At 37.1% G+C, this 24,842-nt stretch overlaps 1 protein-coding gene across 2 annotated transcripts in view; it reads right to left on the bottom strand.

Moving 5' to 3' along the window:
* The window catches only part of MICU3 (mitochondrial calcium uptake 3), a 58,653-nt gene that overhangs the window by 5,524 nt on the left and 28,287 nt on the right, over nucleotides 1-24,842 (bottom strand). Inside the window, exons 8-14 of one of the 2 annotated variants that reach the window (XM_086464142.1) lie at nucleotides 23,579-23,617; nucleotides 20,257-20,352; nucleotides 12,641-12,741; nucleotides 10,040-10,211; nucleotides 4,550-4,658; nucleotides 3,419-3,576; nucleotides 311-379 (exon numbers count right to left, since the gene is read on the bottom strand). In XM_086464142.1, the coding sequence (XP_086320268.1) occupies nucleotides 311-379; nucleotides 3,419-3,576; nucleotides 4,550-4,658; nucleotides 10,040-10,211; nucleotides 12,641-12,741; nucleotides 20,257-20,352; nucleotides 23,579-23,617 (744 nt within the window). Of the gene's footprint in view, nucleotides 1-310; nucleotides 380-3,418; nucleotides 3,577-4,549; nucleotides 4,659-10,039; nucleotides 10,212-12,640; nucleotides 12,742-20,256; nucleotides 20,353-23,578; nucleotides 23,618-24,842 lie in introns of those variants that run through there. The other variant, XM_086464141.1, reaches the window with a different exon arrangement.

Raw genomic sequence — 24,842 nt, forward strand, 5'->3', positions numbered from 1 at the left:
GGTCACAAGACAGACAGAAAACAGAAACAGAAATTACAAAAGAGTACTTTTCCTTATTGCAAACATAGTACAAAATCGCAGCTGACTTACAAAACAGTGTGAGCATGAGTCAGTCATTGCCAACTCCAGAATAAAATTTTATCGCTTCAGTCAAAACACAACGTGATGCTTTGCGCTACTACATTGCTTACAGCCAGATAACCTATTCCTGAATTTTGGAACAGGAAACACAGCAGTGACAGTTTAACATTCAGCCATTCCTGCAAGCATGCCAGCACACTCAGACTGGGCAGCTAACACATACCGTCGTTTATCTGCTATAGAGTTCCTTCCTCACGCAGGATTTGAAAGTAGTATACCTCTGTATAGGTTTGTAGCCCTGTGGAGCAGAAGATGGAGAAGTGCGCAGATGCAGACAACATGTGAAGACAGCCAGAGGTAAGCATAAGACAACAGTATCATGAAAATACAAAAAAATGGCTTTAAGTGACAAATAGCTATAAGATCCAGTATAGTATGTGCTAGGTAAAATGTTTATCGTTTACTCACTAAGTTCCAAATCTTTCAGTTTAAAAATGGAATTTATAAAGTTAAGGGAATCTTCTTACATATTTTTTTTAAAAGGAAATAACTATTTTAAACCAAACAGCAAGCAAAAATAAAGCTTTTCATGTCTGAACATCTTAAGTTTATGGCAATACCCTAACTGACCACTTGATGGCAGCTTAATATACCAGTTTGTTTCAAACTACTAAAACCCAAAAAGGTTTCAGATTATAACACTACATTCCAGAAAGAGAGAAATTTCATTTTATAAATTCTTTAAGATATTTACTTTTTCAAAAATAGATGTTAAAATGAATATTTATTATGTTCTTATAAGGGGTAGTATCTGACCTTCCTCAAGTTTTTAAGTTTATGGCTAAGCTTTTAAATAGGACAAAGCTGGTAGGTACTGACTGACGTTTCAGAACTCCGGTTTCATTGGACTTCTGTAAGTCTTTGCTCTTAAATACGTTTGCTTTAGTCAGACTATACAACTATGTATGCCCTTTTCTAAAATACATGGTTGTAGTACCAAGCTGTCTGATGCCCTCAAGATTCTCCTGGGCACACATTTTAGTAAAACAACTTCTCAAAAAGTTGAATTACTAAGTATAGGAAGGATGTTAATTGTAAAATCATGCTTCAAATCACAGGCCTATTTCAAGCTGTTCCTTTTAGATGTTTTTAGAACAATAATAAGAGACTACACCGATTTGGGCAGACATTAATTGTAGGATATTTAACATTAAAATCAGGCATTTACACTTTATAAACAGGTTGACATTTCTCATGGCAAAAATTTCCATGTTTGTACAAAATACTGCATAAGCAGAAGCTATACTGTTCTTTTACGTGTATAATGGAACTGACCATATCCATGAATATGGATTCGAAACACAGTTATTAACAACGAAAAGGTTAGTGATTTGTTAGTTCTAATTTTGCACAAGACAACATTTGAGCCCTTCACATTGTAGGAGCAAGAGGGTAAACTTATTTTTTCTGGCCACGCTAAATACTGTGGAACTTTTAATGTACAAACAATAGGAAGCACTTAATGACACTTTCTGCCAATTTGTTCTGGGCAAAAGATTCTTACGCGCTTTATTCTTTCCATTCTAAACCAAGACTGGAGTTCATGAGGGTGCTTATTAAACTGAAAAGGAAAATTTTTGTAGAGTTTTTACTACTACCCACTCTTGGAAAAATCAGGTTTTGTGACACTTACAAAAACTTATTGCAAATTGTAATTCCTAAGTTTGGTAGTGTAATTTTCTTGGAATACTACTGATTAGTGAAAAGAATGCATTTTTCTGAATAATCTAACAAATCTGCATGTAGGCATATCTGAATATAACTGAATTATAGGACCAAATCATGATCATCTCCTATGCAATCCAGGAGGTATTTCATATCTAATTAAAATTAGACTATCACTTATGAAAGACGGTGCTATTCTTCTGAACATTCTTGGCTATTCTTTATAGTACTATGGTATAGTATTATATATAGTATATATTATATACCCAGTCCACTGGAATATTTTATAGTGGCCTACGCAAAAGAAAGATACATGCATAAGACTGAATAGTGCTGGATGATATAGATTCTTAAGAATTATATGTGACTTCTGTCATGCATTTTGTGAAACAGAAACATGTAATACATTTACAAGAATTACTTAGTAAGCAGACTGTTTTCTGGTTAAATTAACATACACTGCACACTTACAATTAGTAAACAATTAAAACATATAGCTGAACATCTTGAAATGGTTATGAAACAATCATCATTGCCACATCATAATAAAAGGAATTGAGGACTAGCAAGGAAATGAGTTTGTACAAATGCAGTGGTTGGTATCCACATTTTACATTCAATCATAATATTACAAAAATAACAAGTAAACTATTAGACTCAACACCACTTCACATAAACTTCTAAAATTATACTTAGGAAGCTAACTAAAAATTACTAAAATTACATTATAGAAATAACATACTGAAATGTGAATTTAGGAACCATAATACAGTTTAAGATTTATGTCTAAGGGATTAGGTTGTCAGTAAGAACACCATTTTACATTTAGTTAAAAATCTAACACCTTTCATATGAAGAAAAAAATGTGTCTTTTATTGATCATTAAAATTTTTCTGCTACTATAAAATTCCCCTGTACTACACAGAACCTAAAGAGGGCAGCAAGGCCTACACATTCACTAAAAGGCAAAGCATGATTTACAAGCTTGTTCCCTATGAAATTTTTTTGCAAGTAATTTCCTGCCCTCTAGCTTCTTGTAATTTAATATATTAGAGACAGGGCTAAATTATCAAAAGCAACTTTGAACTAGAATATAGCATTGTTCAGCACTACTTCACTAATTCTTTATTTGAAAATTAAAACTATCTTCTGCTGCAATTCTTTCCAATAGTCATTGTCAACACTTGGTATTTTAAACGTTTTAGAAGAGCCAGTGGTTGATCTTTAACTAAACAGCCCGAGTTTGAGAGAGACAAACTCTTTTTTCCCTGCAAACAACCCAGACATAACTGCTACCCTTGTTAAAATTCTTCATGCCAATCTATCAATCACACAATACAGAAGAAATGACAGTATGCAGAGGATTTCTCATCTCCAATTTTGTTTGTTTACTGTAAAGATATATTATGTCCTCTATATATTGCTTTCTAATAAAAAACCCCAAGAATTTAAGAAGGAATTTATCCTGCAGACTGCTTCAGGATTTCTATAAAACACATGTTTTTAAACATAAGCACTGTTGATTTGCAACCTACTGGTGCTACAGGTGCTAAAGTAAGTAGTGCTAAGTAGTAAGGTCAACTAATACAACTGTAAAGATTAGAATCCTTACCCTAAACCCTCGATTGAGTCTGTCTTTCATAATGCCAATAAATTCTTTATAACTCAACTGGTCATCTCTGTCGACATCAAAAATCTTGAACACTGTGTTCACCAAATGTGGTGAAAGCTTCACACCTGTGGCTACATACACAGCACGTTTGAATTCATCTGCATAAAGAGAACATCAGAAGAAAAAATAAAATACATGAATTTAATCCTACTTTGTGAACAACATATTATGAAATACAAGTAAAGTTTTAACTTGAGTTTTCACATTTAAACACTCAAAAAATAAGAAAACGTGAAAATTAGGATGAATTTCACAGTTCTAAATCAAGTAGTTCTCAACTGATATAAAATGATACTGCTTAATTGGTATCAATTATTTTACACAAAAAGTAACAGTCCATATACTATACTATGTGTAATAACAAAATTAGAAAATCATATTATAATTAAACCCATGTTACATACATACTGATGGCATCTACTTAACTGACACAAAACAGAACCTAAAAAACAGAGCACAGAGAAAAGAATGTACTCCTTTGGTAAGGTCACAGGAGGTAGCGCTATGCTGATGTTAATGTGTCAGGCTCACAAAGATGCTACTTGGGGAGAGCACACAAGTCTGACCACTTCTCATATTCTTCACCTTGCAATCTGCAAGCATCTTAACTGTTGTATTAAGCATTTTAGTCAGTACATACCTGCCTAGTTCTTTCAGCACCCACTTACTGATTTGTTCAAAAATCTGTCTAAGCCCTCTTCGGACCTTCTGACACTGTTTCCTCCTACAACCTTTCCAGAATGCCAGATTCCAGACACCCACTGTGTAAAGAAATGCTTTTGTTTGCTTTAAAGTGATCTCTTACTGGTGTCATCAAGTGACTCTTAACTCTTGTATTGTAAGATTTGGTGACCAACTATTCTGCATTCAGCTCATCCACCACTTATATGACTTTGTAAAGCTTTATCATATGATGTGACTGAGCCTTCTCTCACAGCTGGAGTCTAAGCCTTTTTAGTCTTTTATCTGAGGCATTAAAACTACAAACTAGGAATTACAAAACATTTTTGTATTTCTGTCAACAGTTCTGTATCTTTATTATCAGATTGTTACAAAAATATAAACACTTACCCTGACCTATGGAACGACTTGCAAAATTATACATTTGCATTGCAATTGTAAAGTCTTCTAGGTTGTTCAGGAACTGGAAAAATGATCTAAACTCATCAAATGTGATACCCTAAAAAATAAAAGAACAACATGCACCGTAAGAATCATCAGTAGTGATGACAACTGAATAAATAAACCTTGCAGTTACACATGTCTACTTTAAGAATTGATACTACACCCATTGAAAAAATAGCGATTTGTAAGGAAAGTCAATAAAATAAAGAATTGGAGTCTCCTGAGGAATCCAAGATGTCTTTCCTCTTTGCCACTGCAACGGATAGCAATTCTCACCAAAAAGTAGTCAAAAATATTGTTCCATTGCTTAAGACAATCTTTAAGAATTCCAGGATTATTACGATACGGCAGTTAACATTGAGAGTCGGTGTTTAGGTTTGTATGAATATTGGGATATGTTTACTACTGAAAACCCGCAAACCACTATTATATATATGTGAGTGTGTATGCTCACATAAATACACTGAATGAATTCATGAACACATGTTATGATCTAACTTAAGCTCTGTACTTTAAGGTGAAGTTTGTACATATCCAGATTTATGATCCAAGTCTCTTCAGCTGATACTCCAAGTATCAAGTATTGCACGGTTTGTCCAGCTTTTTAAAAAACCTTTTGCATTTTGACCAGACTTCAGAATATCTTTGGTGAAAGTTTCTCTGAAAGTGTTGTTGTTAAATGAGCTTATTTTTATTTCTTTCCTTTTAATGTTCTGCATTTCTCTTATCACAGAATCACAGAATACCAGGTTGGAAGGGACCTCAAGGATCATCTGGTCCAACCTTTCTTGTCAAAAGCACAGTCCAGACAAGATGGCCCAGCACCCTGCCCAGCTAAGTCTTAAAAGTGTCCTTAACCGCAAATCTAAAGACTCAATAAACTATCTCTAAATTAATTTTGAAAGAGACCTTAAACAGAGACTCTGAATTAAGCCAGGACCATTGCCTATATACCTCATCCTCCATGGTCTGTCAGCCATTCTGAACATGGGATGGCATTCTTCACCAAACTTTGATCTCCCTGGCCTCCTTTAACTATCATAGAATCGTTTTAAGTTGGAAAAGACCTTTAAGATCATCAAGTCCAACCGTTAACCTAGCACTGCCAAGTCCACCAGTAAACTATGTCCCTAAGCGCCACACCTACACACACATCTTTTAAATACCCTCAGGGATGGTGACTCAACCACAGCTTGTTCCAGTGCTCGATAACTCTTCTGGTTGAGAAATTTTTCCTAATGTCCAATCTAAACCTCCCCTGGGGCAACTTGAGACCATTCCCTTTTGTCTTATCACTTGCTACTTGGGAGAAGAGGCTGACCCCCACCTCACTACAACCTCCTTTCAGCTAGTTACAGAGAGCAATAAGGTCTCCCCTCAGCCTCCTCTTCTCCAGGCTGAACAACCCCAGTTCCCTTAGTTGCTCCTCATAAGACCTGTTCTCCAGACCCTTCGCCAGCTCCACTGCCCTTCTCTGGACACGTTCCAGCACCTCAATGTCTTTCTTGTAGTGAGTGGCCCAAAACTGCACACAGTATTCAAGGTGTGGCCTCACCAGTGCCGAGTACGACAATCCCTTCCCTACTCCTGCTGGCCACACTATTTCTGACACAGGCTAGGATACTATGGACCTTCTTGGTCACCTGGGTACACTGCTGGCTCACAGGTCCTTTTCCGCCAGGCAGCTTTCTGGCCACTTATCCCCAAGCCTGTAGTGTTGCATGGGGTTGTTGTGACCAAACTGCAGGACCCAGCACTTGGCCAATCATTCCTGGCTATTCTTCTGTCTGCTTTTATCCTTTTATCCTATTTAACTACTCCCTGAAAATAAAGACCTGTGAGCCTCTCTCCTCAAAGGTATACATAGTCATTATGGTATGGTGGAACACAGAAAACATACTGAAGTAGGTTTGTGGCAGAGGAGAAAATGGCAGAGGTTGGATGTAAACCCATATGAGACAGCAAGTAATGTGGTAAATATGGAGAGCAACATAATATTGTTAGAATAAAAGACATGAATAGGCCTCCACCCACCTGAGATGTAAACCACTGCTTAAGTGATCCCACCTAAGCCCTAGCTAAGATTTATAAACTGTTTCATTGGAGAGCTTGACCCATCTCCATCAAGAATTGATCCTTCTCAACAAGCACATTTTGTCCTCTGTTTCATCCTTTGCAATTGGGAGGAAACTCTCATGGACACAAGCAGAACCACCTCCTTATTCTCCTTTAAATTTTTATCTTAAAAGCTTAATTTACCAATACTAACCAATACTGACTTCTTGTTTTATCGTGTTTCACATCTAACGGTTTATGTCCAAGTTCTGTTTCTTGCACTCTCTTTAGACTGAAAACTCTGGGATTGGAATAATTTTGTCACATATTTGTGAAATTCCTAGACTAGTGAAACTTCAGTCCCCAACTAGGACCCTCAGGTACTATGACAAAATAGAAACAATAGAAAATGGCCATCAAAGTCTTGAGCTGATATTTTTAGGTTCACAATGATTTTTAAAAATCTTCAACTTGCACCGATATATCTGTAACGATTCTGAATGCGGGAGATATCATAAAAGGTCAGGCTACTGCAAAAATCCTGCCTATTTCCATGTAACTGAAGAGGACATGAACAGTCTAGATGAGAAGTAGCCCTTGCATAGGTAAGACTGAGAACCACTGGTCTACAAACAAGCATTTTTGCAGCTTCTGTTGTTTCCAGTGGTGTTGAAAGCTGCTGCCATGATTTGACACTGGAGATGAAGCACGGAGATAAAGGAGCCACACCTGCAGTCCACAGCTAAACTGTACATACTCCACAACATCTTAGCAATGAGAAAAATATTTAGCTTCATTTAGGAGTTCTACAATTTCTGCTGTAATCATCTGCAATCATACATGCATTTTTCCTCTCAAGGAAAAACAGCAAAGGACACAAAAGAGGCAGAAGGGCAGGCAAAATGACACTCAAAGAGAGTTGGGCATACAGCATTCTACTGTCTCTCTCCTTTCCTAAGACCATATTTTGTTCAACTAGTAGCCGTAGTAACATTTCCTATGTGCCATTTCACGTTTTGACATAGGAAGTTATGCTAGGAGTTTCCTACTGGAAACTATTTATTTTCTATATAAAAGGAAATTAACTTTTTTATTTATTTTGACAGATTACATTTTACTACAGCAAAGAAAACTGTTATATTAATGCACCAATACTGTTAAAAAAGTACAGACTTTCTTTAGGAGCTCATATTTGTAGTAAGTCAAGATGCCAGCTTAAATGAATCACTGCTTGGCATCTAGTTAGTAAAAGAAGGAAAACATCCTGTGAGCAGGCAGCATGCCAGCTGAACATTTTAAAATGACTACAGTACGCCAAATGATCATCATGTTGCTTTAGAGGCTTCTACATACATTGCCACGAAAGATTAACATTGCCAAGTGTGAGAGTAGCTGCCTGTTACTTCACAGGCTAGACTAATTTTTCTTCTAAATGGAATACTCTCGTTCGTACTAGTACTGCAGCGTACCACTGTAATAAAATAGGTGGGAAGTGTCCCTGCCATGGCAGGGGGGTTGGAACTAGATGATCTTTGAGGTCCCTTCCAACCCAAACCATTCTATGACTCTACGATATTGTTATTACAAGCGTAAAAATGTGCAAACACACGAACAACACCTCCATGGCAATAAAAGGCAAAGTCCCATTCTCAAAAGTCTGTGGCCAGATGTCTGACAAGAGATGTCACAAGAATTTACTTTTTTTACTGTACTGACAGCACATTTACCAAGCCAATGATAATGGAGCTACGGAAAATGGCAGTGTCTTGTTTTACTTAGTGAAGGCATAGTATATGACATACAGATAATATGGCACTGGCCAAGTGCCAGGATATTCCCAGCACGTAGCATAAACAAACCTGTAACTGACTAACAGTTTTCTACATGGACATTTTTCTCAGCTGATGGTCTCACCAGACATCAAGAAGAGAAAAATAGCATGGAACACTTGTTATCAGCACAGTGGCACTGGAAGACTTAAGAGATGAACTTCAAAGAATTCTTCCTTGAGTTTAGAAGAAAGTGTCTGTATTTATATTTACTTAATCAACTTCACCTTTGCCATTCAAAGAAGTATTTCTCTGTAACTATGACTGTCATAATTTTTCCCAAGTGATACTTATGTAATTGCTGTTATACGAGCCCAAATTTATTTTTTTTTTAGATTTCCATATATATGGAAATATTTCACCCTAAACAAAAAATCTGGGAACCACGCAAAAAGAGCTTTATACCACTTCTGCTGCACTGTCTTCGCTTTGAATACTGAAAGGTGCATAGACCTTTTACCATTAGAACTGAACACCTCAGTGGCTAGACCAGGAACTCAGAAAGGGTCGGCGAGTAGGAACTCTGATCCCAATCTTACCGCTTCATCTTACACCTAATCTCGTGCAAAAGAGAGCGCCCTCTCTCCTCTTTCCATTCCCCAGCTATATTTATCTCTCAGTGTACCTAACTGCTGTACAACCACAGGAAGAATCAGATAACCCAGATATTTGAACAGAAACCTGATTTTTGGAGAGTGTTTCTGTCAGGTCAGCTGACCTTACTTACTCTGTAGACTGATACTACAATGTAATTTCTCAAACAAAAAAACCGTGAACTGTCCAAACCCATTTATTACTTTTCTTCAAAAGCTCTGCTGTCAATGCTATTAAAATATATAGCTATTGAAAGAGTTAGATTTCTAGGACAGATTAATCTGATCTCTTTCTGTAAAAACAAACAGAATAAGTATATCCAAAACAACCCTTATTTGAAGGACTACTTTTAACATTATTCTATTGACTAACATTGATGCATAGTTGCCACCACATTTCTCTCAGATACACTTCTGACAACACCTTTGTTGTTAAACAAATGAAGGACTACCTACCTCATGACCTTTACTGTTTTTATTATCTTTGCTACCTCTTCAGCCATTAATAACAACCCACCAATAATTATATAAAAGTGATCCATTACTACGACTATAAAACAACTAGATGAAGGGTGTCAATATTATCTTTGAAGAGATGCTATTCCAGTGGCAGTGCAAAAGAGAGGAAAAAAAGGTTTTTTAATACCTCATTGCTAGAAAATTGTTCTTTTTCAAGTCTTATTTTTTTTGCTGTATAAACTGAATTTTCATGTAATACAAAGCTTTGTTATCTAAACTTCAAAAATATTACTAGCATAATTCTATGCTATTTACTCTTCTACTTTTTATTCAGCATGTAATCTGAAAAACATGATACACACATCTTATGATCAGAACAAAATCCTGGTGCTATTTAATTCAGTGACAGAACCTCATTCAGTCCAACAAGGCTATGTTTTCATCTTGGTAACACTGGGACTGGATGCTGTGGCCCACTGCTGTCCTAGCTAAACAATTACCTTTTCTTCAGGAATCCTGCAGCGCATGTTTTCCAGGTAACTTGATGTATTTTCCACATTTGTATACCTCAAAAGAATATGGGCAAAGTCTTCCTCACTGATGGTGTTCATTCCATTAGAGTAGGAAAGGAACTCTATCTCTAGAACCTCAGTTTGCAGGTTATCCATAAATCTAAAGCACAAACATAAATGAAAAACAAATAGTAATACTTTATGTTTCTATTATTCATGTCCTTAAAAGACTCATACAATATAAAGCCAAATACCATTATACAAATCAGTTCCCTTTTCATAGCAATGACAGTAAATTTGGTAAATCCCTTATCTACGCTGGCATATTTTCTAATGAATACAACAATCTTAACTCAAAGATTAAGTGTTTTAGTAAAGACTAAAATGACTTAATACTTACATTTCTAATTTACTTCTAGTTTGTGTTTGCTTACTTTTCTTCTTCAGTGGGTCACTGATCTTTGTTTTTACACACTAGTCTGGAAATTCCATCATGGTACTAAATGAATTCCCCAAATTTATTCCCCATATAAACACTCACAGATTGCTATTAAACCTTACTTCTCTCTTTTTAACAAGCTAAGTATGATGAGGTCTTGCAGCCTTCCAATCTAAACTTTTTTTTACTACTTCACTATGATTATATTTCATAGAATCATATCACAGAATGGTTTAGGTTGGAAGAGACCTTAAAGATCATCCAGTTCCAACCCCCCTGCCATGGGCAGAGACACCTTCCACTACACCAGGTTGCTCAAAGCCCCATCCAACCTGGCCTTGATCTCTGCCAGGGAGGGGGCAGCCACAGCTTCTCTGGGCAACTAGTTCCCATGTCTCACCATCCTCACAGTGAAGAACTTCTTCCTGATATCTAATCTATATCTACCCTCTTTCAGTATGGAACCGTTACCCCTCATCCTATCACTGCCCTCCCTGGTAAAGAGTCTCCCCACCTTTCCTGCAGGCCCCCTTGGGAGTACTGGAAGGCCGCTAGAAGGTCTCCCCAGAGCCTTCTCTTCTCCAGGCTGAACAACCCCAACTCTCTCAGCCTGTCCTCATAGGGGACATGCTCCAGCCCTCTGATCATCTTCCTGGACTTCCTCTGGACCTGCTCTAGCAGGTCCATGTCATTCTTATGATGGGGGCCCCAGAACTGAACGCAGTACTGCAGGCGGGGTCTCACGAGAGCAGAATAGAGGGGTAGAATAATCTCCCTCGACCTGCTGGCAACACTTCTCTTGATGCAGCCCACGATACAGTTGGCCTTCTGGGCTGCAATTGCACATTACAGGCTCATGTTCAGTTTTTCATCCACCAGCACCGCCAAGACCTTCTCCATAGGGCTGCACTTTATTCACTCATCACCCAGCCATTTCTATAAATTCTTTCCAACTTAACAACATTTTGTATATTCTTGACACCAAAACTGAATAAAGTATAAAACCAGCTATACATTAAAAAAAGGAAATATAATTTCCCTGATTCTGCTTGATGTCCTAAGTTATTCAAGCAAGGATGAAATTAGGTCTCTGGTCACAGTATTGCACTGGGGGCACATGTTTGTCTGATTGTCAACCGCAACCTGTAACACTTCCCTGTTACAGGTTCCCAAGAGTTTGCATCCTGTAGACATTGTCTGCAACACTTCTTTCTAATATATAATAGTCCATAGTTTTATGGGGGTTTGAGCTGCTAAAGTAGTGTTGAATAGAACTTGATGCATCCTTCTTTCATTAATACATCTACTAGATTTTGACTTCTTTAGTGTTCACAACATCTTGCAGCAATAGATTTTAACTAGATGTTTTTTGAAAAAGTATCTTCTTTTCTGGTTCTTGTTTTGTACTCACATCATGATTTCGCTTGACAACACAGTTTTTATACTATGTGAAATACTGAATACTTTCCATGACACACATAATATTAAGGCAAAATACTGCAATCTGATTGATTAGAATGCACAGTTAAGTGATAACTATAAAGATAACAGGTATTGGGAGTATTTACTGAGGAAACAATAAATAAACATTGTATCTCTGTCAATCACATAGAAACATACAGTTTTATGGCTCTGTTTTTATGGCACTCTCCCTATATTTTTAAATTCTATTTAAACTGGTGTAACAATTAAGCCAATAGCTTCCACTGTGTTTTCACTTTTTCCTGAAGAAGATTGTTCTAAGTTGCCTACATGATATCTGCAGAAAATTCTTTACATTTAAAAGTCCCTAAGAGCAGAGATGTACACAAAGTTTTTTTAAAGCACTGAAAAACAGGGGGAAAAAATAAAAATAATTCAAAACCAAGAAAAACATTCCAACATACCAATAAGGACAGGGTTGTGGTATAACCTCTCCACCCCACAACAACTACGCACACAAGTGCATATGCAGCAGCATTAGTACAGGACATTTTATTGTTAGCTCACTTATCGTTTTATTTTGCTCTTTGTATATATAATACACACAAAAGGAATATAAACTTTATATACATGTCTGCATAAACTATCTGTATAGTAATGTAATACATACTAATTAGAACAAGGATGCAAGTATTTTTTTACAAGGAATTAATAAAGTTGAGACTCACCTATAAAAATCTTCAAAGTTTAGTTCAGCTTTTCCTTTCTTGCCGAAGAAGTGTACAAGCAGTGTAGTATCTGACAGTGAACTTGAAATATCATCAGCTCGCTTAAATATTAGAATAAAAAAAATTAAAGGCCATGACTGGATCTGTTACAGAAGTACAATCTGAGAATGCCTATCATCACAATAGACCTCTCTATTAAAAGAGTTTGTGTTTTATCTTCATAGTCTTAAAAGAGTTTAGTATTAAAATCCATTAAATTAATTTAGTCATGCAATTTTCACACAAAATAGCATTAGGCTGTTAATTGTATTTAGCAGAAAACACTTAAAACAACAATATAGTATAATCGAAGCTACAATGAAGGGGGAAAAAGCATGAAAAACAAAACCAGAAACTCTTGAGGAAAAAAAAATGTTCTAGACAGTTGAGGTAAACCATAAAAATAACTCCCTTTGTACACAATCTCCTTTCCCTTCTACTATGCAACTACAAAGAAATTAAAGGATGTTACTTCATATACTCTTATATTTCAAAATTATTAAGTATGGGATTGTATTCCAAAACCACTCGCATCAGTCACGTGTACTTTATATGATACTTTTCTATAAGCAGCAGATGACTACAGCTTAAGTTTTATTGCCCAAATATATTTAAAACAACAGAATTGTAAGAAATTTTGAAATCATGAAGTAATATTTTGACTCATTCTCTTAAGAATGTTCCTCATCTACTGAGTGTGTGGTCCCTGCATGAGACAGGAATCTTTGAACATGTACTAATACTTTTGCTTTTATAAATAACTATCAACTTTGAAGGCACAGAATTAGAATAGTAAAATAAACTAATTTTTACTATATGTAACAGCAAGAGTTGTAAACAGGAAGACATGCATATAAACAGAAATAACTATAATGTGCATATAGTGATTGTGCAACATTCCACTTTTTTACTACATATTCACTACCCTTAACTATCATGCATGTACATCTTTTACAAAGAAACTCAATATACTGGACAGCAAGAAAAATAGTTGAGTAATATAAGGCTTTTAAATAAGCCATGGTATTAGAATCATAGAATGGTTTAGGTTGGAAGGGACCTTAAAGATCATCTAGATCCAACCCTCCTGCCACGGCCAGGGTCACCTTCCACTATACCAGGCTGCTCAAAGCCCCATCCAACTGGCCTTGATCTCTGCCAGGGAGGGGGCAGCCACAGCTTCTCTGGGCAACTAGTTCCCATGTCTCATCATCCTCAGAGTGAAGAACTTCTTCCTGATATCTAATCTAAAACTACTCTCTTTCAGTGTGAAACTGTTACCCTTCAGCCTATCACTACCCTCCCCGGTAAAGAGTCCCTCCCCACCTTTCCTGCAGGCCCCCTTGGAGCACTGGAAGGCTGCTAGAAGGTCTCCCCAGAGCCTTCTCTTCTCCAGGCTGAACAACCCCAACTCTCTCAGCCTGTCCTCATAGGGGACATGCTCCAGCCCTCTGATCATCTTCCCGGACCTGCTCTAGCAGGTCCATGTCTTTCTCATGCTGGGGGCCCCAGAACTGAATGCAGCACTGCAGGTGGGGTCTTAGTGCACATTGCTGGCTCATTTCAGTTTTTCGTCCACCTGTAACCCCAAGTCCTTCTCCACAGGGCTGCTCCTGATCCACTCATCATCCAGCCTGTATCTGTGCTGGGGATTGCCCCAACCCAGGTGCAGGACCTTGCACTTGGCCTTGCTGAACTTTGTGAGGTTTGGATGGGCCCACCTCTCCAGCCTGTCAGGGTCCCTCTGGATGGCCTCCCTTCCCTGCAGCATGTTGATCACACGCTGTTGTCAGCAAACTCGCTGAGGGGGCAACTCGATCTCACTGTCCGTGTCACCAACAAAGATATTAAACAGCACCGGTCCCAATACCGACCCTGAGGAATGCCACTTGTCACTGGTCTCCACTTGGACATTGAGCCATTGATCGTGACTTTGAGTGCAACCATCCAGCCAATTCCTTATCCACCAAGTGGTTCATCCATCAAATCCATGTCTCTCCAGTTTAGAGACCAGGGTGTCGTGTGATAGTGTCAAATGCTTTGCACAAGTCCAGGTAAATAAACATCAGTTGCTCTTCTCTTATCCACCAACACTGTTACCCCATTGTAGAAGGCCACCAAGTTTGCCAGGCACAATTTGCCCTTAGTGAAGCCATGTTGGCTGTCACCAATCAACTCCTACTTTCCATGTGCCCTAGCATGTTTTCCAGGAGAACTTGCTCCATGATCTTTCTGGACATAAAGGTGACACTGACTGGCCTGTGGATCTCCAGGTCTTACTTTTCTCCTTTTTTAAAAATGGGGTTTATGTTTCCCCATTTCCAGTCAGCAGGAACTTTACTGGACTGCCACAGCTTCTCAAATATGATGGATAGTGGCTTAGCCACTTCATCCGCCAGTTCCCTCAGGACCCGCAGATGCATCTTACCAGGTCCCACAGACTTGTGCACCTTCAGGTTCCTTAGATGATCTCAAACCTGATCTTCTCTTACCTGATCTTCTCTTACAGTGCCAGTTTTTAATTCTGCCAATCCCTGCCTTTGCCTTCTGTGACTTGGGTGGTGTGGCTGGAGCACTTGCTGGTGAACACTGAGATGAAAAAGTTGTTCAGTATCTCAGCCTTCTTCACATCCTTGTAACCTTCTGGAGATGGCCCACATTTTTCCCAATGCTCCTTTTATCACCAACGTACCTACAGAAGTTTTTCTTGTTGCCCTTGAAGTCCCTGGCCAGATTTAACTCTATCAGGGCTTTGGCTTTCCTAACCTGATCCCTGGCTGCTTGGACAATTTCGCTGTATTCCTCCCAGACTACGTGTCCTTACTTCCACCCTCTGTAGGCTTCCTTTTTGTGTTTGAGTTTGTCCAGGAGCTCCTTGTTCATCCATGCAGGCATCCTGGCATTCTGGCCAGCCTTCTTTGTCGAGAAGCATCCTGAGCTTGCAAGAGGTGATCCTTGAATTTTAACCAGCTTTCTTGGGCCCCTGTTCCTTCTAGGGCTGTATCCCACGCTACTCTACCAAGCAGGCCCCTGAAAAGGTCAAAGTCCACCCTCCAACCACCATTGCAATGTCCTTCTGGCATTAATGTGCATATAACAACATTTGAAATTCAAAAAGTAATATATTTAGTCACCTTGCTGCACCTGCCTAGGGAGAACCGCCTGTCCAAGCTCTCATTTTTCTTACAAAGACAAGATTTTATGAAAAGAGTGGGAGCCAGTAGTCTCTGCTTTTCCTAGACAAGCTGCCACTCATTAGCAACACCATATTTTTGTGGAAGTGTGCTTGCCGACTCTACTGTTAAAGTACATAACAGAATACACAGTACAGAAACCTATAAAACATTTGGGAGATGTAACTACTAATTTATCACCATAATCATAGAATCATAGAATGGTTTGGGTTGGAAGGGACCTCAAAGATCATCTAGTTCCAACCCTGCTGCCATGGGCAGAGACACCTCCCACTAGAACAGGTTGCTCAAAGTCCCATCCAACCTGGCCCTGGACACTTCCAGGAATTGAGCTTCCACAACTTCCTCAGGCAACCTGTTCCAGTGTCTCACCACCCTCAGGCTGAAGAACTTCCTCCTTATATCTTGTCTAAACCTGCCCTCTCCCAGCTTCCAACCATTACCCCTCATCGTATCACTACATACCCTTGTAAAAAGTCTCTCCCCAGCCTTCTTGTAGGCCCCCTTTGGGTTCTGGAAGGTCGCTATAAGGTCTCCCCGGAGCCTTCTCTTTTCCAGGCTGCACAAGCCTGACTCTCTCAGCCTGTCCTCATAGGAGAGGTGTTCCAACACTCTGACCATTTTGGTAGCCCTCCTAAACCTACAGGATTTACTGTAAGCATAGAAAGCTGTTTATACAGATCTATAAAGATCTGCGTATACAAAGCTGCAAGCTGCACTCAGAGTCCTTTAAGTCTGACTTTATTTCCTAACTGAAGAGGCTATAAATTTATAACAGACGGAGAAACTCTACATGAAAAAACTTGGAAGAAATTTTGAACAGCATGCAGTAGTTCAACATCATGTACCATGAAAAATAATTTCATATCTACATTCTCTGAAATGTAATTTCAAATTTACATACTGATTTGTAAAAAATGTAAAATGTGATATCCATTAAGAGTATTTGTGTACCATCAACAAGGAAAAACATGAGGCACTAACACCATGAATCCTTTCCTTTCAACATCCAAGAAGTAAAGTAATGAGACAGACTTTTCTGTGCTTTAGTATAATCAGTTTAGGATTCTCAAGATTCTATTTCATGTACTCCAGCTTCCTCTTTATTCTCATATTCTTCTCCAGGGAAAAATAAGACGACATAGTGTATATATAGGTAGAGAGATATTTCATGTCCTTCAATTAAGACAGCTCTGCTCTTCAAGAGAGCAAACTAATTCAGAAAAGTAATCACTATTTGTGTTTTAACAGTGTTACCCTCCACTATAGGACACAATATACTGAAACGCAGATACCCTTATTTCTTATGTCTTTTAAGCAATTAAATCCCTAAGCACATTCAAACAATTTCCCTCAAGTACACTGAAAAGATATCAAATGTTAAATTACAGCCTTTCATCTTGCAAAATCATTTCAAAACCTCAGGCTTAGGTTGCATCCACCCATATCTAAAGAACCATTTAAAAAAAATACAACCTGTAAGTCTTTTCACAATTCCCATTTGGTCAGCCTCACTAAATGAAAAAACCTCAAACAAAAAACCCCACCCCAGAAACTCAACCCAGTATGCTTCTCTGCAGAATTGCAGGCAACTGAAAACTATTCCTGCTCCCTCTGCATTCATAGCATTAAATAAATTCTCTCAAGGGGTAAGGATAAAAACAAAAGCCTTAATAATTTAAAACCATTCATAATAAAAAGAATTTTGTATTTTAGATCAGTGAAAATGAAATGACAACACCTGTTTCCATATATACAAATATACAGCCTCTATTGTGATCTGATATATTTAAATGAGAATAAACCCCTGCCTCGTTTCTCTTCACCTTTACACTAACTGTAATACAAATACAAGTAAAGAGAGAAACAAGAGAGACAAGTGTTTCAGTCACGTTACTGGCTTGCTGCATAATGGCAACATCTTTTCTTCTCAATTTCCTACCCTGAAGAGCAGTAAATCTATTTTTTTTAATATTCTGCAAAATTAATTTCAAGCTTTTGATTTGAGAGTATTGACAAAGTAAGTTACACTTATAAGCGATGGTCCACTTGTAGCAACATATTCTGAGAATGAAGTATGCATAGTATGCTTTGAATTAATAAGAGCTTTCTTACTGCAAGTCCTTGATTTTTCAATAGTGATAATAAATCTACTGATTTCCATTCATTTAGTAATTTAAGAATAAACCCACAATCTGAATTCAGTGATAACTGGCATATTCCAACAGGATGGTGCAGTTGCTAAATTAGGAATAGCAGAAACAGTACTGTAAATTGTCCTAGAAAGAAACTGGATGTGAATGAATAACTTCTTTTTCCCCCAGAGAGACCTTGTAAGTTGATTCCCACAACAACAAACCTTATTTACTCTCCTTTTCAACTTACACAAGGCCTTCTCAAAAGGCTATGAAACAACACAGACTTCAGTGTCACCTAGCTTTGTACCACTTTCTTAGTACAGTTGGCTATATTATTATTCAGATGTGAGAGTACCTGGGAGAGATAAGAATATGGATGAAAGCCAGCCATCTCAAACTTAATCCAAGCAAGATAAAAATGATTACAGTAAGAAGTGGGAATTTGTCAGTGGAGCAAATGCAGGACACGATTTTTCTTCATAAAATAATTTACAAGTGAGCAGAGAGACTTTTTATACATTTTACAGACAAAGTAAATCGATGTTTAGTATAGCTGCTGTTAAGCTTCAATTACACTGTAGTTACAGATATTAGTCTGAGGATTCAGACATAAAAAACCTTTCTTCAAATTAAAGGTGTGGAGAGATTACCAAACGTGTGTCCATCTATACTTCAGACTGAATTCATGTCAGCTAACTGTAGACTAAGAAGACAAGTTAATTCAGAAAACTCTTTGCCCCAAGCTCCTTAAATAGCCAATGAAAAGAGCAACCCTCTCTTGCCTCTGTGTCTCTCTTAGCTGACTAGACAAGGTTTAAAATTTGGTGCAATAAAGGACGACTAATAACTGGACTAATAATTCAAGAGCTCATAAATTTAAAAGAAAGGAAAGAAAAGCTGGGTGTACTGCTTTATTGCAAGATTACTATGAATGTATTATTACTATGAATATTGCTATAAATATTGGTTTGGTATAAAACTCAATTCTCTAACACTACATCTTGGTTTTTTCAACGGCAAATGAACTCAAGCTGAGAGAGGTACAGAGAAGGCCTATTTGATACTTGGGAAATGTAGGTTCTACCTTCAGAGGAAAATGAAAGACCTTGTCATGTTTAGCCTATGATAATTAAAACTAAGGGCTATGACTGAGTTTATAAACACAACCAAGAGTAAGAAGATTAATACTAAAGAAGAAAAAGCCCTATGAAAGTTAAGGGACAACAGACTGGTACAAAGGGACTATGAGTAAATTTAGCCTTGACATTAGAAAAAGTCCATCCAAGTACTCAGGTAATTCAATAACTTCTGCAGAGGACCAGCAGGGACAAAACACTAATTATTTTTAATATAGAGCACACATTGCTTATGAAGCAAAGAAAAAGACTGTTTTGTCCCAGAGGTCCATTTCAGTTCCATGCTCTTTTCTCATTATGATTCTGCTTATGAAGCATGGGACTTGAGACCAGCGTCAGTGTGGAGTTGCTGTATGTCCTTTAATGCCTCAACAGCAGAACAATCACCCTTACTGTATGGGGCACAGAAAAGCCTAAATGATCTAGTTTTCTGATCCTCTTAAATGATCAATACAAATAAATGTCTTAATTATCTGAAAGCAGATCATGAAACAAGAATCTTGTTAGAATTTAAAGCACTATGGAAATTAATTTGACAGCTCAGTGATATTGCTAGTCCTCCATAGTGATCGTGTAAGACTAAAAAAGATTGACTAATGTTTTGGTTACCCTAACACATTCCTGGTTTAATCCATAACTAATGCAATCTTTGCATGATACTGTTTTTGAGAAGAAAGCTCTAATAACATACATAAAAACCACATTAAGGACGTAAAGTTTAAAAGCTTAAAGAGCTGCAACTCTCATTAAAGCTGTAATATCACTGGACCAAGCCTAAATGACAAAGGTTCCCTGAAATACTTCTCTTAACTGTGAAATATTGTCAACATTAGTGTTAGAAAATGTTTCTTATAGTAAGGACTGAAGAGGACTTGATATTCCAACTCTTTCAAAAGGTAACCTTGTTTTTACTTGGAAATGACAACTTTCAATTATTGCACTGCATAGAACCAAATCCATTTAATCTGAGAAATTTCAGGTTTTTTTAAAAAAAAAGTAATTAAAAGGAAGAGAGTACAAACAAAGTACATAAAATAGGAAAGTAACCAGTACTGAAATAAATAAAATAGCAATCTGTTTATGGACCAGAGACAGAGGTTGTCTTATACCTCCGCAAGGTCCGAAAAGAGTGCTTGGCTTGTGCTACGTCTCAAAGTATCCCAATAGCTTCTGGGGACAAGGTCCTCTCCTTCTGTTTTAAGAACCTGCAGAAGTTTCAAGAAGCAGAATTGTTTGAGAAGCAAAGAACAATAAACAACCGCTTACAGACTTTAAAATCTTTTCCAACTGATCTTCAAAAGCATGGTTTGATTCTTTTGCTTCTATACAGAGAAATTTCTACCCAGTACATGTAAACAAAAGGAACACTGGTCTATGACAGCTATTTCCTTATTACTCATACCTTGGCCATGCCAAAAGTATCACCAGACTCCACTTTCCCAGACAAAATAAATTAGAGAAAGTGTAAAGTGAAAATATTTATTACAAGTATATGTGAACAAGTCCATCTAAACTCAGTATTTTGCTGTTTTTTCTAACAAATCTGTTTTGCCAAAAAAATAGTAATTTATATACTTATGAAACTTGTTTTCCATTAGTCAAAATATAAATATCACCATATAACTAGTTACATAAAATTAATTTCATTCAATAATCAGGATGAGAAACTTGCAACAATAAGGAAATCCAAAACCCAAGCCTAAGTCCAACTTCAACTGTAACATACTTATCAAGAAAGCACTATGCACATCTGATGATCAAACTTACCTTGTTTAAACTGAAAATAAGTGTTTAATCTCTCCCAGGAAAATACGTTTACCTTTTTGCTCTGAAATGTTTTATTTTTGGAAGCCTGAAAAGTCCTCCCTTATTAAAACAGGCCTTCCTTTATCTTGCAGTTAGTCTTGGAAGATCTATGCATGTACTTTTTTTTTTTTCTCCCCAAAGCATCTAGGGCAGGTGATCCTAAAGACGGCAGAAGGCTATTTGAACTTTGTTAGGCTTATTGCAACTGAACAAATTTTCCCCTTTCTCTCCATAAGTTAATCTAAACTAGGTCTCCTGCTTTCAAGGCTCCCCACTTGTGTCCATCTGGACAGGCAAGACAAAGACAGAATGAGTTTAAACTTCTAACTACAAATTAAAACCATTTTTTTTGACTCAGCACATACTGTTCTCTTAGAAGATTTATGCTGCTGTGTGATGTGTAAAGCCACATTGTTATCATAAAGAATTCTGTACCTATTTGAAGGTTTATTGTCTCTACGTATTCTACAATATGTCAACACTGCTTCTACAAGTTCTATTACGTACTTCCTCCACTAACCAGTTCAACTCAGCTCCTTCTGTAAATTGTCATCAAAGAAAAATAACAAACTATCAAGAATTATACCCTTGCTTAACATATATTGTACTTTTGTTTCCTTTTTGAAAAAATCTGGTTTTATCTTTCTCTTACTACGGAGTAACAGTTCCTGTTACTCCTGTGTCATGGCCACAGCATTCTCATATACAACTCCATTCGGTCTTAAATTGCTAAACTCAAACGAATTTATTTACTTCCGTGTGTACAGGATTAGGTCCTTAGCAGTTTCTCTCTTACACTTATCTATCCCTTTGATGTTTACTGGGTCATACGAATGAACAACACCTCGTTATTTCATGCATACAATTCTGTAATTATCTCCTACTGGAGATTTATTTTAGCCAATGGAATTAGTACTTCTGGGCATGCACTTTTTATTTTCCTTACATGCATCTCATCGTAATTATCATGTTCCAGTTGGCATTTGGCTAGTAAGAGCACTCATGCAATACATGCTGTAGTAGCCATAACACACAACTGCAGTATGCACCAGAACATGACTTGAAAGAATTAACCTACGCAAATGAAAATACAAAAATACATAACCCGTGTAAAACGTCACTGTACGCACTCTATGGCTTATAGACCTCGACATTTGTCAAAAAATTATAACTGTTTTGAAGGATGAATTGAGGAGAAAGGCCCAATACAGCACTCTGGACTATCCCAGACATTCTAGGGCTGCATCTCCTTGGTCCTGAGTATCTTCAACTCCCCAGGACATCAAGGGAAACTGAAAAGGCTGCTACCCTTCTTGTTTCAGTAGGATAAATAGAAACCCAAAATATCTATTTCCTCAGGTGAGGAAATTCGTCAGATTCTATGAATGCCTATACATGTGAGCCTCCTTTGCATGGAGATCTTCATTCAGGTAGCAGCAGGGCAGAAAAGGATGGTGCACACCTGGGCATCATCTTGATAAAGAGTTTGGAAGCAGCTGGAAGGAGATTCTTTTAACTAAAGCGGAAAATTGCTATATGAGTAGGAAAGCCTAGTTTGGTTTCGGTTTAAAATAGGAGGCAGCACAGCAATATGGCAACCACCACATCCTTCACTGCAGTAAAGCCTGATCTAAAATCTGTTGAATCACGTTTCTTACTACATTATTCTCACAACATTGCAGCATCTACATCATGTTACTACACCTTTTCGTTCAACAGACCTCTTTCCTGCATATTGCCCAAATCGTTTGTGCTAACTTCACAGGAAATAAATCTGTGCATTCCTGTGAATGATTATATAAAGAAACAGACTTTAAAACTGGAATTTCACTAGTCATCTAATTCTTGTAGGTTCCCTCCTCTCACTTTGAAGAGACAATATGACAAGAATCATACCAAAACAAGTTTAATTCTATTTTAACATCAAGTCTATCTCTTCTTTTTTACAACAGTTTAACTTCTGCTGTGATCCAAAAATTAATTCTGTCATGATGAAGACATTAAAAAAACCAGATCATCTCTCTCTTACTAACTCTCTCTCCCACTCCTCAAAAATGACTGCAAATAAGTTTACTGTCACCTACATAACACAGGGACTATTTTCTGCAAAATCCTATTCTAGTTCAGCACTAGAAGTTCTTATTTATTTGTTTTGTAAGTGAAGCATAAAAATAGAAAAGCTCTCTTCTGGTTTCTTTTATTTGGGGGTGGGGGGAAACAAAGAGGTGAAGGATTCATTTGACTAATTATTACTGCACATTATACACAAGAAGGCAAGACAGACCTGGATCAAATGACTCATGCATAGGACTTAAATTACATATATTAATTAAAACGAAGTCTATAATTTCTTAAGATTTATTTGTCCTTTCTCTTAAAAATATTGTTTCCTTCATTTTATAGAAATAGAAAGCGCAATCATTCCTCCTGGTAGGGTTGCCTATTTCAGAATGAGTGCAACGAACATGCACAATCTTTTATGCAAGTAAAGATACATCACATTTTTACTGATTAGCAGAAGCAATTTCCTTGATGAAAAAGATAAATAGAACAAATTTTCTTATAGCATATTATTTCACCTCACTGGTGAAGACTGCGTAAATTAAAAATAATTAGAGTACATACACTGTTAGTAGAAGTATGATATCCATAAAGTTGAAGACGCTGACACACAGTAAAAACGGGCCAAGCCAAGTATCACATGTCAGAATGAAGCCAAAAGAAGGGGAGGGAAAAAAGACAACAGAATAGGTTAGGATAAGCAAATCTTTATTTTCCATAATATTAGAAATTTTTTTATTTCTTTGCTTTTAAAATGACAGTGAAGAAAATAGGCTTAACTTCAACCTCATTCTTTAAATTTTTCAAGAGAGAAGTATAGAGTTGTAGTGACTACTCTCAGGAAAAATGTTTCATTTTGCAATCTTTACTTTTCCCAAAAGCTCTTCCTTTGGGTATAAGTTTCCTTTGTTCAGAATAAACAGCATGTAAGAGATTCAACAATTGACCTACAGCTTTGAAAAGTTGAGGAGGTTAGGTCTCTCTGGGTGGGAAGAAAAGATCCCTTTTTATGCTGAGGGAAGGTTTAAGAAGTATTAGTTCTTGAAATTCAAACTTTCTGTGGTTTCAGGGACAAATATCTGAGATCAAGCACCTATGGTCCCAAAAGGATAATGGGCACTATAAGAAGCTTTGCATATATGTCAAAACCTTTCTGATAATAAGGAATTTTTGCCATAAATATGCAAATCGCAAATGAACATGTTTTTTTCTTTTGTGGGCTTGGCAGAAACTTGTCCCAGATTTTCACTCGTCCAACAGTAGAATAAGTTCCTGCTACTGCTGCCATCCTCCAGACAAACCACCACAGACTTGTCTATTTCTGACGTACCTTTCTCATGCACATAAGAAATGCAAAATTGACATTATATAAGAATTATATATATATTCCAAGAAAATCTGTTCAGATAGTATAAACAACTAAAACCATTTTGCATTGGTCATAAGCAATATTTAATACAAAAATTAAATCTGAATATAAAAATCTAAGTTCACCTGTAACATTTCATCAGCTATTTTAAAATGACTATTAGTAACAAGCTTCAGAATCAGTATGTCAACATGAACAGCTTCAGTTAGTTATGAGAGCAGGAGAATAGTTTGGTCTTGCCACTGAGATCTCTCACTCTTACAGACAATAAGACTGTGTAATGACACAGTCACTTTTTCCTAGTTTATAGCTCCAAATGGAATCAATGCTACTGTCATAACATGTAATGCAGTATTTAAACACTAATTTTTCTTTTCTATAGATCACTTAAATTTCTTTTTTCAATAACTGCAGTTTAGGCTAAATATGCTTTATTCTATATATAAAGTTATGCATATC

Source organism: Leptosomus discolor, chromosome 4 (genome assembly GCF_034619465.1).
Source record: "Leptosomus discolor isolate bLepDis1 chromosome 4, bLepDis1.hap2, whole genome shotgun sequence".
Taxonomy (NCBI): Eukaryota; Metazoa; Chordata; class Aves; order Leptosomiformes; family Leptosomidae; genus Leptosomus; species Leptosomus discolor.